Genomic DNA, 17,446 nt, shown 5'->3' with positions numbered 1-17,446 from the left:
GCCGGGCTGTCATTGGTCTTGGGGGGGTTTGGGAGGGGTTTGGGGTGCTGGTGCTGGCATGTCACTGGTCTGGGGGAGGGGGGGAGTGCCAGGCTGTCACTAGTCCTGCAGGTGGCGGGGAGGGGGGTGCTATCACATAGACTTTTGGCCGTGCGGTGCTGTCACATAGACTTTTGGCTGTGAGGTGCTGTCACATAGACTTTTGGCCGTAGGGTACTGTCACATAGACTTTTCGCCTTGGTGTGCTGTCACATAGACTTATTGCCATCGGGTGCTGTCACATAGACATTTGGCAATGGGGTGCTGTCACATAGACTTTTGTCCGTCGGGTGCTGACACATAGACTTGTCACCTTTGGGTGCTGTCACATAGACTTTTGGCCGTGGGGTGCTGTCACATAGACTTTTGGCCATGGAGTGCTGTCACATAGACTTTTGGCCATCGTGCGCAGTCACATAGACTTTTGGCAATAGGGTGCTGTCACATAGACTTTTAGCCGTGGGGTGCTGACACATAGACTTTTGGCCGTCGGGTGCTGTCACATAGACTTTTGGCCGTGGGGTGCTGTCACATAGACTTTTGGCCATGGAGTGCTGTCACATAGACTTTTGGCCATCGTGCGCAGTCACATAGACTTTTGGCAATAGGGTGCTGTCACATAGACTTTTGGCCGTCGGGTGCTTTCACATAGACTTTTGGCCGTCGGGTGCTGACACATAGACTTGTCACCGTCGGGTGCTGTCACATAGACTTTTAGCCGTGGGGTGCTGACACATAGACTTTTGGCTGTCGGGTGCTGTCACATAGACTTTTAGCCGTGGGGTGCTGACACATAGACTTTTGGCTGTCGGGTGCTGTCACATAGACTTTTAGCCGTGGGGTGCTGACACATAGACTTTTGGCCGTCGGGTGCTGTCACATAGACTTGTTGCCATTGGGTGCTGTCACATAGACTTTTGGCCGTCGGGTGCTGTCACATAGACTTGTTGCCATTGGGTGCTGTCACATAGACTTGTCGCCGTTGGGTGCTGTCACATAGACTTGTCGCTGAGGGGGTTGCTGTCACATAGAGTTGTTGGCGGGGGAAGAGGGGGTTGGGGTGTTGTCACAGTAATTTGTTGCGTGGGGTGGGAGGGGGGCTGTGACAGTCATTTGTCATGCTAAGGGGAGTGCGGGGGTGGGGGGCTGTCACAGTAATTTATCACACATGGTGTAATCCTGCCTGTGCAGGGAGGGGAGGAGGTGAGCTGTGTTATCTATATATAGGTGTCACTGTACTTGTGGTGGGGAGGGGTGGGGGGTGCTGTCAGTGTACTTGTGGGGGGGGGGGCACTGTGCGGGGGTGGCACTGTGGGTGGGACACTGGGGGGGGCACTGTGTGTGAGCACTGTAGGGGGGGAACCCTGGGTGGGCACTGTGGGGGGTCACTTTGCGTGGGCGGCACTGTGTGTGGGGGCATTGTGTGTGAGCACTGTGGGGGGGACACTGTGGAGGGGGCACTGTGGGGGGGGCACTGAGGGGACACTTCGGGAGGTGCCTGTGTGTGGGGGCACTGTGTGGTGGGGGGCACTGTGGAGGGACACTGGGGGGGGCATGTGTGTGGTGGGGCACTGTGGGGGGCACTATGGAAGGGGCACTGTGGGGGGGACACTGTTGGATGTGCATGTGTGTGAGGGCACTGTGGGGGGGCATGTCTGTGGGGGACACTGTGTGGGGAGGCGTGTGTGTAGGGCACTGTGAGGGCGCACTTTTGAGGGAGAGGCACTTTGGAGGGGGCTTTGTGGAGGGTGCATGTATGTGGGGGCACTGTGTGGCACGGGGCTCTTTGGCATGGCACTGTGGGGGAGCATGTGTGTGTGGGGGCACTTTGGAGGGAGGAGCACTTTAGAGGGGGCACTTTGGAGGAGGCACTGTGGGGTGATGGACACTGGGGCGACACTGTGGGAGGTGCATGTGTGGGGGCACTGTGGAGGGACACTGGGGGGCATGTGTGTGGGGGGGTCACCGTAGGGGGAGGCACTGTAGAAGGGCCGCTTTGCGGTGGCATCTCTGTGTGTGGGGCACTATGGGGCGGCATGTGTGCAGGGGTACTGTGTGGCAGGGCACACATACTGCCCAACAGTGCCTCCCCCCACAGTGCCCCCTCCAAAGTGCCCCCCTCACACACATGCCCCCCAAGTCCATGGTCACAGGGGTCGCAAGGGGGCCCAAAGGCCGCCCACCACCATATACAAATGCACATACAGTGCATTACTGGCTTGTCGCACTGCCAGCCACGTGTTTGCTGCACTGTGGCAGACACTGCGAGATGGAGAGCAGCAGAGAAGAAAAGGAGGAGGAGGAGGGGAGAGGCAGGCAGGCAGACACACACGTGGCGACATGGAACAGAGAAAGCTGATGATGATGTCACCCCCCTGCGCTCCTGCACAGTGTACAGCGTCTCCATGCCTGCTGGTCTCCTCATACAGAGAAGTGGTCAGGGGTATGTATTACTGTGAAAAGACAAAGAAAACATATGCTCACCACCACACTCCATACTGCACCCGCTTCAGCTTAAGCTAGCTCTTCTGATCCAGAAGCAGCTCCACCGCACAGTCCATGACGGCAATCAAGTAAGATACTTCCAAACGTTGCTGCTTGTGTGTGAAGATTAGCTTTTTATTTCTTTAGTGTCTATACATCAGAGTTAAGTTAAAAGGACGCGTTTCGGTCCACAGTGGGCCTTGGTCATTTTTTGTATGTATTACTGTCTATCTATCTATCTATCTATCTCATATCTATCTATCTATCTATCTCCTATCTATCTATCTGTCATCTATCTATCTATCTATCTATCTATCTATCTCCTATCTATCTATCTATCTCCTATCTATCTCCTATCTATCTATCTCCTATCTATCTCCTATCTATCTATCTATCTATCTATCTATCTATCTATCTATCTATCTATCTCCTATCTATCTATCTATCTATCTATCTATCTATCTATCTATCTATCTATCTCTCTCCTATCTATCTATCTATCTATCTATCTCCTATCTATCTATCTATCTCCTATCTATCTATCTATCTATCTATCTATCTATCTATCTATCTATCTATCTATCTCCTATATATCTATCTCCTATCTATCTATCTATCTATCTATCTATCTCCTATCTATCTATCTATCTCCTATCTATCTATCTCCTATCTATCTCCTATCTATCTCCAATCTATCTCCAATCTATCTCCTATCTATCTATCTATCTCCTATCTATCATCTATCTATCTATCTATCTATCTATCTATCTATCTCCTATCTATCTCCTATCTATCTATCTATCTCCTATCTATCTATCTATCTATCTCCTATCTATCTATCTATCTATCTATCTATCTATCTATCTATCTATCTATCTCTCTCCTATCTATCTATCTATCTATCTATCTATCTCCTATCTATCTATCTATCTCCTATCTATCTATCTATCTATCTATCTATCTATCTATCTCCTATCTATCTATCTATCTCCTATCTATCTATCTCCTATCTATCTATCTATCTCCTATCTATCTATCTCCTATCTATCTCCAATCTATCTCCTATCTATCTATCTATCTATCTATCTATCTATCTATCTATTTCATATCTATCTCCTATCTATCTCCTATCTATCTCCTATCTATCTCCTATCTATCTATCTATCTATCTATCTGTCTGTCTGTCTGTCTGTCTGTCTCTGTCTGCCTATGTACAGCTTGTATATGTTATCCATCTCCCTGTATATAATTGCACACTTTACACACAATTAGAAAACGCATCAAAAACGCATGCAGTTTCTCAATAACGTACGTGGTCTTTGAATACTGCATGCAGTTTTTTAAATGTGTTTTTCTTAATTTTAGTTCAAAAGAATAACAAAAAACATGAACCACCCTAAGGCCACTCTCACACATGTCTTCAGAAAACGCAGTTCTAAATTGTGGCATTTTTACCGCAATGTCAAGCAGCATTTTTGAACACATGGTACAGTGTTTGACGCTTTTTAATGCACGCCATCATTCTGATGGGTGATGAGGTGCGTCTAAAAATGTGAAAAAATAGAACAGACAGCTCTGTTAGCAACACCACGTTCGAGCACAGGTCTGGGTAACCCCATTAAAATCGATGGGAGCGTTGTACCGCGGTTAGTACGCCGCCCAGGACACCGCGCTAAAAGCGGTAAAAAGCGTTGTGTGAGAGTAGCCTAAGGAGCTACAAACAAGTTTTCCTCTAGTGGCATGGATACAGAGGGAGTGGGGTGCGGGGGGCATCATTGAATGACTGTGATTGATTAACCCAGTGCCGGCTTTCATTGGCTGACACGGCACTGGATTAACCAATTAGAGCATTAGCTTGCTGGAGGAGGGGCATTCAAGCCCTACTTCCAGAAAAAAAGTGCTCTGTTAGCGTGGAGGACGTGACGGCCTGCTGCAGCACCGTAGACCATCACGAGGACCGGAACGCTGGCGGTAGGTGAGTGTTAGACCCCTCCCTCCTGAGCCAGCTTGTGAGCTTTTTGACTTGCGAACAGACTCATTACCTGAGTTTTTGCTCTTAAATCAGAGCAAAAATTCGGGGGAGAGCCTGCTCACAAGTTAAAAAGCTCGCAAGCTGAGGCTCCACTGTATTCATAAGTAATGGTGGTTCCAGATAGATGTGAGGGTCAGAAGATGGTATGTCTAGAGGTAGGTAGGTCTTGTTGTATACATAACTCATTCATTCATTTAGGGTTGGCCCTCGGGTTGTTATCCAATACTTAGCAATGGTCTATTGTGTTAGAAGAAGCACTTCTGTTACAAACATGGCGGCTGCTTTAGCAATCCTGTCGGATGGTTACACAGTGCAAACCTAGAATGGATGGTCTGTAAATACACCAGATTTATCACAGTCATTCTGTAAATGATAAATCTTGCATATTTGAGCGTGGTCTCACTTTATACCATCTATTAATTGGCTTACTCTATGCCAAACATTGCACAAACATTTAGGACATGCACCCTTTTCACAAAATCCTAGCCCTTTGTTGGACAAATTGTAAAAAGCGTTCAAAAGTGTCTAAAACAAATGATAAATGTGGTGCAAATCATGGAAGACAGTTTGCTGGCACTTTGTGTATTCTGGCACAATAGGAAATCGGCTCCATTCTTTCTGCTCTTCTGGAAAATGTGTCAGAATTGGTCAATAAAAGGTTTGGATGAACTTCATTACCTGGGCGCAGTAACCCCCGAGTCTGGGACAAAACCAATCAAATAGCTTAAAGCAGCAGACTACACAAGACATTTGGGACACAGGAAGTCCTGGCCTGAATTATGGGGGATCCTGGTTGTGTGGGACGCTGTATGGAGCGTATATATTGGAGCCATTCTCTCATCATTGGGAAAAACCAATGATAGGGTGACGGCGCTAATGCCCGCTCTTCATCGGACAATCTTCCAAAATGCATCTCCCACTATTCCCTGGAAGCCAAGGACCTTCTTTAATTTTTAAGGTACAGGACTTTTGTTTCTAGTATACAGTAGATATAGCTTTCCTACAAGGAGGTTCAAGGAGGAAACTGAAAAAAAAAGGCCATGGCATATAAGCTAATGTTTCAGGCATTGCATCTGTAAAGTACGACACAATTGTAACTACCGGTAGGGCAGGTGGTACAAGTGTAAAAGATCCTTCTCCATTTGTAGCTGGTGGAAAGCTGATATGCCATCTCTCATACCTACTTCTCCTATAGAATGAAAGGGAACAAAACATCTTTAGTTCTTTTCCATCAAGGTTCCATTGCTACTTCTTGGTGGGAGTGAGAGAAAAATGTCTCAAGCTGCAGCGACTCCAAAAAATGAGGATGATAGGAAGATTTTATTACATGGGGAGTAAAACCAGCTGAACAAACGTGTTTCGAGGAAAAACCTCTTCTGTAGGAATTGCTTGGGTGCGACATGCTACAGGGCAGAGAAAAACATAGACGTTTAAAAGTATTGATAAAATGGAATAGAAGTAGAAATCAGAAGAAAGATAGGGAGAAAACATAAAATATAACCAAGAGATACTAAAGGTAATGGTGATACAATCACAAATAGGAATCATATTAGCAATAATAGTAATAACAAGAAATAGTAACAATGTCTCCATTAGAGATGAGCGAACGCGTTCGTCCGAGCTTGATATTCGTGCGAATATTAGGGTGTTCGGGATGTTCGTTATTCGTAACGAGCACCACGCGGTGTTCCGGTTACTTTCACTTCCTTTCCTGAGACGTTAGCGCGCTTTTCTGGCCAATTGAAAGACAGGGAAGGCATTACAACTTCCCCCTGTGACGTTCAAGCCCTATACCACCCCCCTGCAGTGAGTGGCTGGGAAGATCAGATGTCACCCGAGTATAAAAGTCGGCCCCTCCCGCGGCTCGCCTCAGATGCCTTGTGAGTTAGCTGAGGGACAGTGGTATCGTGCTGGTGCTGCTGTAGGGAGAGCGTTAGGAGTCAGTGTTGGCTTCAAGAACCCCAACGGTCCTTCTCAGGGCCACATCTACCTGTGTGCAGGCTGCTGCTAGCAGTGGTTTTTTGTTTTTTTTTCTCAAAATCGGCAGTGCAGAGCATTGCACCCGGCATTAGGGACAGAAGTGGTGTATAGGCAGGGAGAGTGTTAGGAGTGAGTGTAGCCTTCAAGAACCTCAACGGTCCTTTCTAGGGCCAAATTTAACCGTGTGCAGTACTGTCCAGGCTGCTGTTAGCAGTGCTGCATTTTTTTTTTTTCTAAAAATCGTCTGTGCAGAGTATTGCACCCTCCATTGATACTACAGGGACAGAATTGTGTAGGCAGGGCCACAACACAGTTATTGTTCATTGAATATACGCAGTGGGTCCTTCCCTTTCCTAAAAAGGAAAAGAAATTATATTTGGCCTGCCTGTGTCAGTCCTAAGGTCTCCGTGTACGTGTGTGCTGCGTGGACAACGTACAAAAATCAGACGCAACCAGCTACGGTTGAGTGTAGCCTTGCGCCAATTTCTTTCCTGCCTGGGAAATCAAATCACTGGTAATACAGCATGCTGAGGGGTAGGGGTAGGCCTAGAGGATGTGGACGCAACCGAGGACGCGGAGGGCCAAGTGAGGGTGTGGGCACAGGCCGAGCCAGTGCGGTGGCCAGGGGTAGAGGCAGGGCCAGACCGAATAATCCACCAACTGTTTCCCAAAGCGCCCCCTCGCGCCATGCCACCCTGCACAGGTCAAGGTGCTCTACGGTGTGGCAGTTTTTCACAGAGACGCCTGACGACCGACGAACAGTGGTGTGCAACCTTTGTCACGCCAAGATCAGCCGGGGAGGCACCACCAACAGCCTCACCACCACCACCATGCGCAGGCATATGATGGCCAAGCATCCCACAAGGTGGGACGATGCCCGTTCACCGCCTCCGGTTTGCACCACTGCCTCTCCCCCTGTGCCCCAACCTGCCACTGAGATCCAACCCCCCTCTGAGGACACAAGCACTACCGTCTCCTGGCCTGCACCCACACCCTCACCTCCGCTGTCCTCGGCCCCATCCAGCAATGTCTCTCAGCGTAGCGTCCAGACGTCGCTAGCGCCACAGTTTGACCGCAAGCGCAAGTACGCAGCCACGCACCCGCACGCTCAAGCGTTAAACGTGCACATTGCAAAATTGATCAGCCTAGAGATGCTGCCGTATAGGCTTGTGGAAACGGAGGCTTTTAAAAGCATGATGGCGGCGGCTGCCCCGCGCTACTCGGTTCCCAGTCGCCACTACTTTTCCCGATGTGCCGTCCCAGCCCTGCACGACCACGTCTCCCGCAACATTGTACGCGCCCTCACCAACGCGGTTACTGCCAAGGTCCACTTAACAACGGACACGTGGACAAGCACAGGCGGGCAGGGCCACTATATCTCCCTGACGGCACATTGGGTGAATTTAGTGGAGGCTGGGACAGAGTCAGAGCCTGGGACCGCTCACGTCCTACCCACCCCCAGAATTGCGTGCCCCAGCTCGGTGGTGGTATCTGCGGCGGTGTATGCTTCCTCCACTAAAGCACCTTCCTCCTCTTCCTCCTCCAACGCAACCTCTGTCTCGCAATCAAGATGTGTCAGCAGCAGCACGTCGCCAGCAGTCGGTGTCACGCGGCGTGGCAGCACAGCGGTGGGCAAGCGTCAGCAGGCCGTGCTGAAACTACTCAGTTTAGGCGATAAGAGGCACACGGCCCACGAACTGCTGCAGGGTCTGACAGAGCAGACCGACCGCTGGCTTGCGCCGCTGAGCCTCCAACCGGGCATGGTCATGTGTGACAACGGCCGTAAGCTGGTGGCGGCTCTGCAGCTCGGCAGCCTCACGCACGTGCCATGCCTGGCCCACGTCTTTAATTTGGTGGTTCAGCGCTTTCTGAAAAGCTACCCACGCTTGTCATACCTGCTCGGAAAGGTGCGCCAGCTCTGCGCACATTTCCGCAAATCCCACACGCACGCTGCCACCCTGCGGACACTACAATATAGGTTTAATCTGCCAGTGCACCGACTGCTGTGCGACGTGCCCACACGGTGGAACTCTACGCTCCACATGTTGGCCAGACTCTATGAGCAGCGTAGAGCTATTGCGGAATACCAACTCCAACATGGGCGGCGTAGTGGGAGTCAGCCTCCTCAATTCTTTACAGAAGAGTGGGCCTGGTTGGCAGACATCTGCCAGGTCCTTGGAAACTTTGAGGAGTCTACCCAGGTGGTGAGCGGCGATGCTGCAATCATTAGCGTCACCATTCCTCTGCTATGCCTCTTGAGAAGTTCCCTGCAAAGCATAAAGGCAGCTGCTTTGCGCTCGGAAACAGAGCCGGGGGAAGACAGTATGTCGCTGGATAGTCAGAGCACCCGCCTGTCTATATCTCAGCGCGTTGAGGAGGAGGAGGAGGGGGAGGAGCATGAGGAGGAGGGGGAAGAGACAGCTTGGCCCACTGCTGAGGGTACACATGCTGCTGGGCTGTCATCCTTTCAGCATGTATGGCCTGAGGAGGAGGATCCTGAAAGTGATCTTCCTAGTGAAGACAGCCATGTGTTGCGTACAGGTTCATGTTAGGATGCCTTTCTTGTGACCCTCGCGTTACACGCATTCTGGCCACTACGGATTACTGGGTGTACACACTGCTCGACCCACACTATAAGGAGAACCTTCCCACTCTCATTCCCGAAGAGGAAAGGGGTTCGAGAGTGATGCTATACCACAGGACCCTGGTGGACAAACTGATGGTAAAATTCCCATCCGACAGCGCTAGTGGCAGAAGGCGCAGTTCCGAGGGCCAGGTAGCAGGGGAGGCGCAGAGATCAGGCAGCATGTACAGCGCAGGCAGGGGAATATTCTCCAAGGCCTTTGCCAGCTTTATGGCTCCCCAGCAAGACTGTGTCACCGCTCCCCAGTCAAGGCTGAGTCGACGGGAGCACTGTAAAAGGATGGTGAGGGAGTACGTAGCCGATCGCACGACCGTCCTCCGTGACGCGTCTGCTCCCTACAACTACTGGGTGTCGAAGCTGGACACGTGGCCTGAACTCGCGCTGTATGCCCTGGAGGTGCTTGCTTGTCCTGCGGCTAGCGTCTTGTCAGAGAGGGTGTTTAGTGCGGCTGGGGGAATCATCACGGATAAGCGTACCCGCCTGTCAACCGACAGTGCCGACAGGCTAACACTCATCAAGATGAACAAAGCCTGGATTTCCCCAGACTTCTCTTCTCCACCAGCGGACAGCAGCGGTACCTAAACAATACGTAGGCTGCACCCGCGGATGGAAGCATCGTTCTCTATCACCATCCAAAACGGGGACATTTCTGCTTCATCAATCTGTGTATTATATTCATCCTCCTCCTCCTCCTGCTCCTCCTCCTGAAACCTCACGTAATCACGCTGAACGGGCAATTTTTCTTAGGGCCACAAGGCTCACTCATATAATTTTTCTAAACAATTTTTATATGTTTCAATGCGCTTAAAAGCGTTGAAACTTTAACTTGAACCAATTTTTCGTTACACTGGGCTGCCTCCAGGCCTAGTTACCACTTAAGCCACATTAAAGGGGTTGTCTCGCGAAAGCAAGTGGGGTTATACACTTCTGTATGGCCATATTAATGCACTTTGTAATATACATCGTGCATTAATTATGAGCCATACAGAAGTTATACACTTACCTGCTCCGTTGCTAGCGTCCCCGTTGCCATGGTTGCGTCTAACTTCGGTGTCTTCTTGCTTTTTTAGACGCGCTTGCGCAGATGCATCTTCTCCCTTCGGCTGGTCTTGGAAGCATCGGCGTTTTGGCTCCGCCCCCTTTTCGCGTCATCACGTAGCTCCGCCCCCGTCATGTGCCGATCCCAGCCAATCAGGAGGCTGGAACCGGCACACGTCATGGGGCGGAGCTACGCGATGACTTCAATGGGGTTCGTTACTCGAAACGAACCCTCGAGCATCGCGAAAAGTTCGTCCCGAATAACGAGCACCCGAGCATTTTGGTGCTCGCTCATCTCTAGTCTCCATGTAGAAGTACAATAAAAAGCGTGTCACATAGTCAATTAGCAGTTAATAAATATGGGGGAGTGACTCGTGGGGAAATGTTGATAACTGAAAAGGCCTAACAAAACAACCATACTACAAAAAAACCCCCAAAAAAATGACAATAGTACAAAAAAATTTTAAACAAAAAACAATAATAAAATCACTGAAATAAAATGTGTTTAATAATGGCGCAGAGGTGTGTAAATGATGACCCGGGAATATAAAATAGTACATACAATTCAGAAATAAAGTATATTAAAACACTTAATGAATACCATAAACAGAGACTGGGAAATATGTATAATGGGCAGAGGGGGTGGGTGAAAGGAAAGTGGTGGAGCTACATGACTCACCTGGATGGCTACGGTGAGGATTTAGGTTGCCATGCCAGCACGGCCTAGAGAAAGTAGAAATAGGATCGGAGGGTGAAAATGGAAGAATGCTAAACATGTAGTAATAGACATGAGACGTGTGTCTATGTAATGGCAGACTCGGAGAGCAGGCACCTCTCATATCTACCTTACCTGCGGCCTGGCCTTCTCCCTACAGCTTCCCTGTTGGCGAGTGCCTCTTTCTCCCATATCTGCCATTACATAGATGGGGGGGCAGGGCCTAATGGTTCATAATGGATCTGTCAAACGGAGCATAACAGGTCATGGCGGACAATGAGTGCTTAAAAAACAATAAAAGAAGCCAAGATGCCGGTGAACTCAACCGTGTTTGTAGATTTCTGCGGCTTTTATCTAGTGTGAAATAGGCATCCGTGTTTTTGTCCTTCTATCACAGAAGTGAATAATGTTGTTTATCATGAGGTGTATTCCCACGCTACAGAAGCCGCATGCCGCTGAGACTCCACCCACCGCGGCTGCCGATAGCCCCGTGATCCTGCCAACCCTCCTCCCATTGGCAATATATAACCCCGTTAACTGCACATCCGGATGGCTGCTCTCTGCTTACATCCAATCATTGATTTGGCCCAGTAGGCGCTGCACTGTGTGGCTTGGGCCAGAACATCTTGAGGCCTTTCTAAGCACAGGGCCGATCCCCACCCCAGAGAGTTCATGCGTTAATATAAGATATAGGAACAGTTTATGGTGAACTAATATAAAAGTCTATGCCTTATGTGTTCCCGCTTTGCTCTCTACACCGGCCTGGCTTCCTCCTTAGCTTTGTGTTTTACTCTGTGTATATTTTCAGATGTTCTGTAACTCCGTGTAACCTGCTACTTCCTCTATTGTTCCTCTGTCACACACAAATACAAAGTCTTTATGTAGAGTCGCATAACATGCACACAAAGCTTTGGGAGGGGACAGGATGCTGTTGTGGTCCCAGCACTTACAGGGTTAACGCCCTTTACCTCTTCCTGTCTGTCAGTTTTGGGACTACAATCGTCCAATCAGGAAACGCCTCAACATCACATGGCACATGACAGGAGTTGTGTTGGGCACACAGCACCAGCTTTCTTTAAGAGTACCCCTAGAGTCTGCCCCCCAGGTGGGGTCGCAGGGGTGCGTACAATACCGGATCTGCTAAGGTGCCTAACAAAGTGGCAACACCGTAACGCAAGTGGCAGGAGCGCCCCATACTCAGGATGTTTTCAAGGAAGAAGCGGGAACTGATGAAAACTCCGTCCTTATCAAAGAAGAGCAGAGCAGGAAGCCCGGCACCACAAAGCGTGAGTTTCCCTCCACTCGCCCGTCTGCTCCGGCTGCTAACAGCTTCTTGCACCCTTCAGCGCGGCTGCCAAATTATTTCCACAAATTCCATTTTAAAGAATTTTCATATTTTCTATTTTAGTTAGCTGAGTGCCACATATTCTATACTCACCGTTCTCCGTGGTCACATATTCTATACGCACCGTTCTCCGTGGTCACATATTCTATGCGCACCGTTCTCCATGGTCACATATTCTATACGCACCGTTCTCCATGGTCACATATTCTATACGCACCGTTCTCCGTGGTCACATATTCTATACGCACCGTTCTCCATGGTCACATATTCTATACGCACCGTTCTCCATGGTCACATATTCTATACGCACCGTTCTCCGTGGCCACATATTCTATACTCACCGTTCTCCGTGGTCACATATTCTATACGCACCGTTCTCCATGGTCACATATTCTATACGCACCGTTCTCCGTGGTCACATATTCTATACGCACCGTTCTCCGTGGTCACATATTCTATACGCACCGTTCTCCGTGGTCACATATTCTATACGCACCGTTCTCCGTGGTCACATATTCTATACGCACCGTTCTCCGTGGTCACATATTCTATACGCACCATTCTCCGTGGCCACCTATTCTATATGCACCGTTCTCCATGGTCACATATTCTATACGCACCGTTCTCCGTGGCCACATATTCTATACGCACCGTTCTCCGTGGTCACATATTCTATACGCACCGTTCTCCGTGGTCACATATTCTATACGCACCGTTCTCTGTGGCTATATATTCTATACGCACCGTTCTCCGTGGCCACATATTTTATATGCACCGTTCTCCGTGGCCACCTATTCTATATGCACCGTTCTCCATGGCCACATATTCTATACGCACCGTTCTCCGTGGTCACATATTCTCTATACACCGTTCTCCGTGGTCACATATTCTATACGCTCCGTTCTCTGTGGCCACCTATTCTTTACGAACCGTTCTCCGTGGTCACATATTCTATACGCACCGTTCTCCGTGGTCACATATTCTATACGCTTCGTTCTCTGTGGCCACCTATTCTTTACGCACCGTTCTCCGTGGTCACATATTCTATACGCACCGTTCTCCGTGGTCACATATTCTATACGCTCCGTTCGCCGTGGTCACATATTCTATACGCACCGTTCTCCGTGCCCACCTATTCTATACGCACCATTCTCCGCGGTCACATATTCTATACTCACCGTTCTCCGTGGTCACATATTCTATACGCACCGTTCTCCGTGGCCACCTATTCTATACGCACCGTTCTCCGTGGTCACATATTCTATACGCACCGTTCTCCGTGGCCACCTATTCTATACGCACCGTTCTCCGTGGTCACATATTCTATACGCACCGTTCTCCGGGGCCCCATATTCTATACGCACCGTTCTCCGTGGTCACATATTCTATACGCACCGTTCTCCGTGGCCACCTATTCTATACGCACCGTTCTCCGTGGTCACATATTCTATACGCACCGTTCTCCGTGGCCACCTATTCTATACGCACTGTTCTCTGTGGCTATATATTCTATACGCACCGTTCTCCGTGGCCACATATTTTATATGCACCGTTCTCCGTGGCCACCTATTCTATATGCACCGTTCTCCATGGCCACATATTCTATACGCACCGTTCTCCGTGGTCACATATTCTATACGCACCGTTCTCCGTGGTCACATATTCTCTATACACTGTTCTCCGTGGTCACATATTCTATACGCTCCATTCTCTGTGGCCACCTATTCTTTACGAACCGTTCTCTGTGGTCACATATTCTATACGCACCGTTCTCCGTGGTCACATATTCTATACGCTTCGTTCTCTGTGGCCACCTATTCTTTACGCACCGTTCGCCGTGGTCACATATTCTATACGCACCTTTCTCCGTGGTCACATATTCTATACGCACCGTTCTCCGTGGTCACATATTCTATACGCTCCGTTCGCCGTGGTCACATATTCTATACGCACCGTTCTCCGTGGCCACCTATTCTATACGCACCATTCTCCGTGGCCACATATTCTATACGCACCGTTCTCCTTGGTCACATATTCTATACGCACCGTTCTCCGTGGTCACATATTCTATACGCACCATTCTCTGTGGCTGTATATTCTATACGCACCGTTCTCCGTGGTCACATATTCTATACGCACCGTTCTCTGTGGCTATATATTCTATACGCACCGTTCTCCGTGGCCACATATTTTATATGCACCGTTCTCCGTGGCCACCTATTCTATATGCACCGTTCTCCATGGCCACATATTCTATACGCACCGTTCTCCGTGGTCACATATTCTATACGCACCGTTCTCCGTGGTCACATATTCTATACGCACCGTTCTCCGTGGTCACATATTCTATACGCTCCGTTCTCCGTGGTCACATATTCTATACGCACCGTTCTCCGTGCCCACCTATTCTATACGCACCATTCTCCGCGGTCACATATTCTATACTCACCGTTCTCCGTGGTCACATATTCTATACGCACCGTTCTCCGTGGCCACCTACTCTATACGCACCGTTCTCCGTGGTCACATATTCTATACGCACCGTTCTCCGTGGCCACCTATTCTATACGCACCGTTCTCCGGGGCCCCATATTCTATACGCACCGTTCTCCGTGGTCACATATTCTATACGCACCGTTCTCCGTGGCCACCTATTCTATACGCACCGTTCTCCGTGGTCACATATTCTATACGCACCGTTCTCCGTGGCCACCTATTCTATACGCACTGTTCTCTGTGGCTATATATTCTATACGCACCGTTCTCCGTGGCCACATATTTTATATGCACCGTTCTCCGTGGCCACCTATTCTATATGCACCGTTCTCCATGGCCACATATTCTATACGCACCGTTCTCCGTGGTCACATATTCTATACGCACCGTTCTCCGTGGTCACATATTCTCTATACACTGTTCTCCGTGGTCACATATTCTATACGCTCCGTTCTCTGTGGCCACCTATTCTTTACGAACCGTTCTCTGTGGTCACATATTCTATACGCACCGTTCTCCGTGGTCACATATTCTATACGCTTCGTTCTCTGTGGCCACCTATTCTTTACGCACCGTTCGCCGTGGTCACATATTCTATACGCACCATTCTCTGTGGTCACATATTCTATACGCACCTTTCTCCGTGGTCACATATTCTATACGCACCGTTCTCCGTGGTCACATATTCTATACGCTCCGTTCGCCGTGGTCACATATTCTATACGCACCGTTCTCCGTGGCCACCTATTCTATACGCACCATTCTCCGTGGCCACATATTCTATACGCACCGTTCTCCTTGGTCACATATTCTATACGCACCGTTCTCCGTGGTCACATATTCTATACGCACCATTCTCTGTGGCTGTATATTCTATACGCACCGTTCTCCGTGGTCACATATTCTATACGCACCGTTCTCTGTGGCTATATATTCTATACGCACCGTTCTCCGTGGCCACATATTTTATATGCACCGTTCTCCGTGGCCACCTATTCTATATGCACCGTTCTCCATGGCCACATATTCTATACGCACCGTTCTCCGTGGTCACATATTCTATACGCACCGTTCTCCGTGGTCACATATTCTATACGCACCGTTCTCCGTGGTCACATATTCTATACGCTCCGTTCTCCGTGGTCACATATTCTATACGCACCGTTCTCCGTGCCCACCTATTCTATACGCACCGTTCTCCGTGGTCACATATTCTATACGCACCGTTCTCCGTGGCCACCTATTCTATACGCACCGTTCTCCGTGGTCACATATTCTATACGCACCGTTCTCCGTGGCCACCTATTCTATACGCACCGTTCTCCGTGGTCACATATTCTATACGCACCGTTCTCCGTGGCCACATATTCTATACGCACCGTTCTCCGTGGTCACATATTCTATACCCACCGTTCTCCGTGGTCACATATTCTATACGCACCGTTGTCTGTGGCTACATATTCTATATGCACCGTTCTCTGTGGTCACATATTCTCTACACACCGTTCTCTGTGGTCACATATTCTCTACACACCGTTCTCCGTGGTCACATATTCTATACGCACCGTTCTCTGTGGCCACCTATTCTTTACGCACAGTTCTTCGTGGTCACATATTCTATACGCTCCGTTCTCCGTGGTCACATATTCTATACGCACTGTTCTCAGTGGTCACATATTCTATGCGCACCGTTCTCCGTGGTCACATATTCTATGCGCACCGTTCTCCGTGGTCACATATTCTATGCGCACCGTTCTCTGTGGTCACATATTCTATACGCACCGTTCTCCGTGGTCACCTATTCTGTACGCACCGTTCTCTGTGGTCACATATTCTATACCCACCGTTCTCCGTGGTCACATATTCTATGCGCACCGTTCTCCGTGGTCACCTATTCTGTACGCACCGTTCTCCGTGGTTACATATTCTATACCCACCGTTCTCTGTGGTCACATATTCTATACCTACCGTTCTCTGTGGTCACATATTCTATACGCACCGTTCTCCGTGGTCACATATTCTATACCCACCGTTCTCTGTGGTCACATATTCTATACCCACCGTTCTCTGTGGTCACATATTCTATACCCACCGTTCTCTGTGGTCACATATTCTATGCGCACCGTTCTCCGTGGTCACTGCAGGACGGTGTCACTGTAATGCATACCATTCTCTGCATTAGGGCGCCCACCCACTGGCGTTTTTTTTTCACTGCGAAATTTGCAGGTTTTTATTTACCGCAATATCGCGATTTTGCGCGATCGCGATTTTAGCTTTGCATGTCCCATAGCCCAAAGACCCCTGCAGAAAAAAAAAACGCTGCGAATTTCGCAGTAAAAAAACGCTAGTGGGTGGGCACCCTTATATAGAAGGTTTTCCTGCAGCACTCTCCAATGGGGAAGCAGCAGCCCACGGTCAGCACATGCCGCTCATCCACCTCTTCTGTATCTCAGTCGAGTCTAAGATATTTCTGCTATAACACCAGGAGCAAACGGTCATCGCACCACTACTGCTCTGCGCCAGGTCCTTCATACGTCCTCCGTGTCACTCGCTGCATTAACAATAATCGTGCATTTCAGTTCAGTGTCTGCTGGCACCAAAAAACTGAAGTATTTGAGATCTGCTGTCTGCCGGTAACAACCTGCTGGGGTCATCGGATCACGGAGGTGTTTC

At 49.2% G+C, this 17,446-nt stretch overlaps 1 protein-coding gene across 2 annotated transcripts in view; it reads left to right on the top strand.

Moving 5' to 3' along the window:
- Positions 1-11,955: 11,955 nt before the first annotated feature.
- Positions 11,956-17,446, top strand: part of ARHGAP45 (Rho GTPase activating protein 45) — a 92,760-nt gene continuing 87,269 nt past the window's right edge. For both annotated transcript variants that reach the window (XM_066604749.1, XM_066604747.1), the window contains exon 1: positions 11,956-12,218. In XM_066604749.1, coding sequence (XP_066460846.1) covers positions 12,135-12,218 — 84 coding nt within the window. In that variant the 5' untranslated portion in view covers positions 11,956-12,134. The remainder of the gene's footprint in view (positions 12,219-17,446) is intronic.

The sequence above is a fragment of the Eleutherodactylus coqui genome, chromosome 5, assembly GCF_035609145.1.
Source record: "Eleutherodactylus coqui strain aEleCoq1 chromosome 5, aEleCoq1.hap1, whole genome shotgun sequence".
Lineage (NCBI taxonomy): Eukaryota > Metazoa > Chordata > Amphibia > Anura > Eleutherodactylidae > Eleutherodactylus > Eleutherodactylus coqui.
This window is presented reverse-complemented; position numbering and strand designations above follow the sequence as displayed.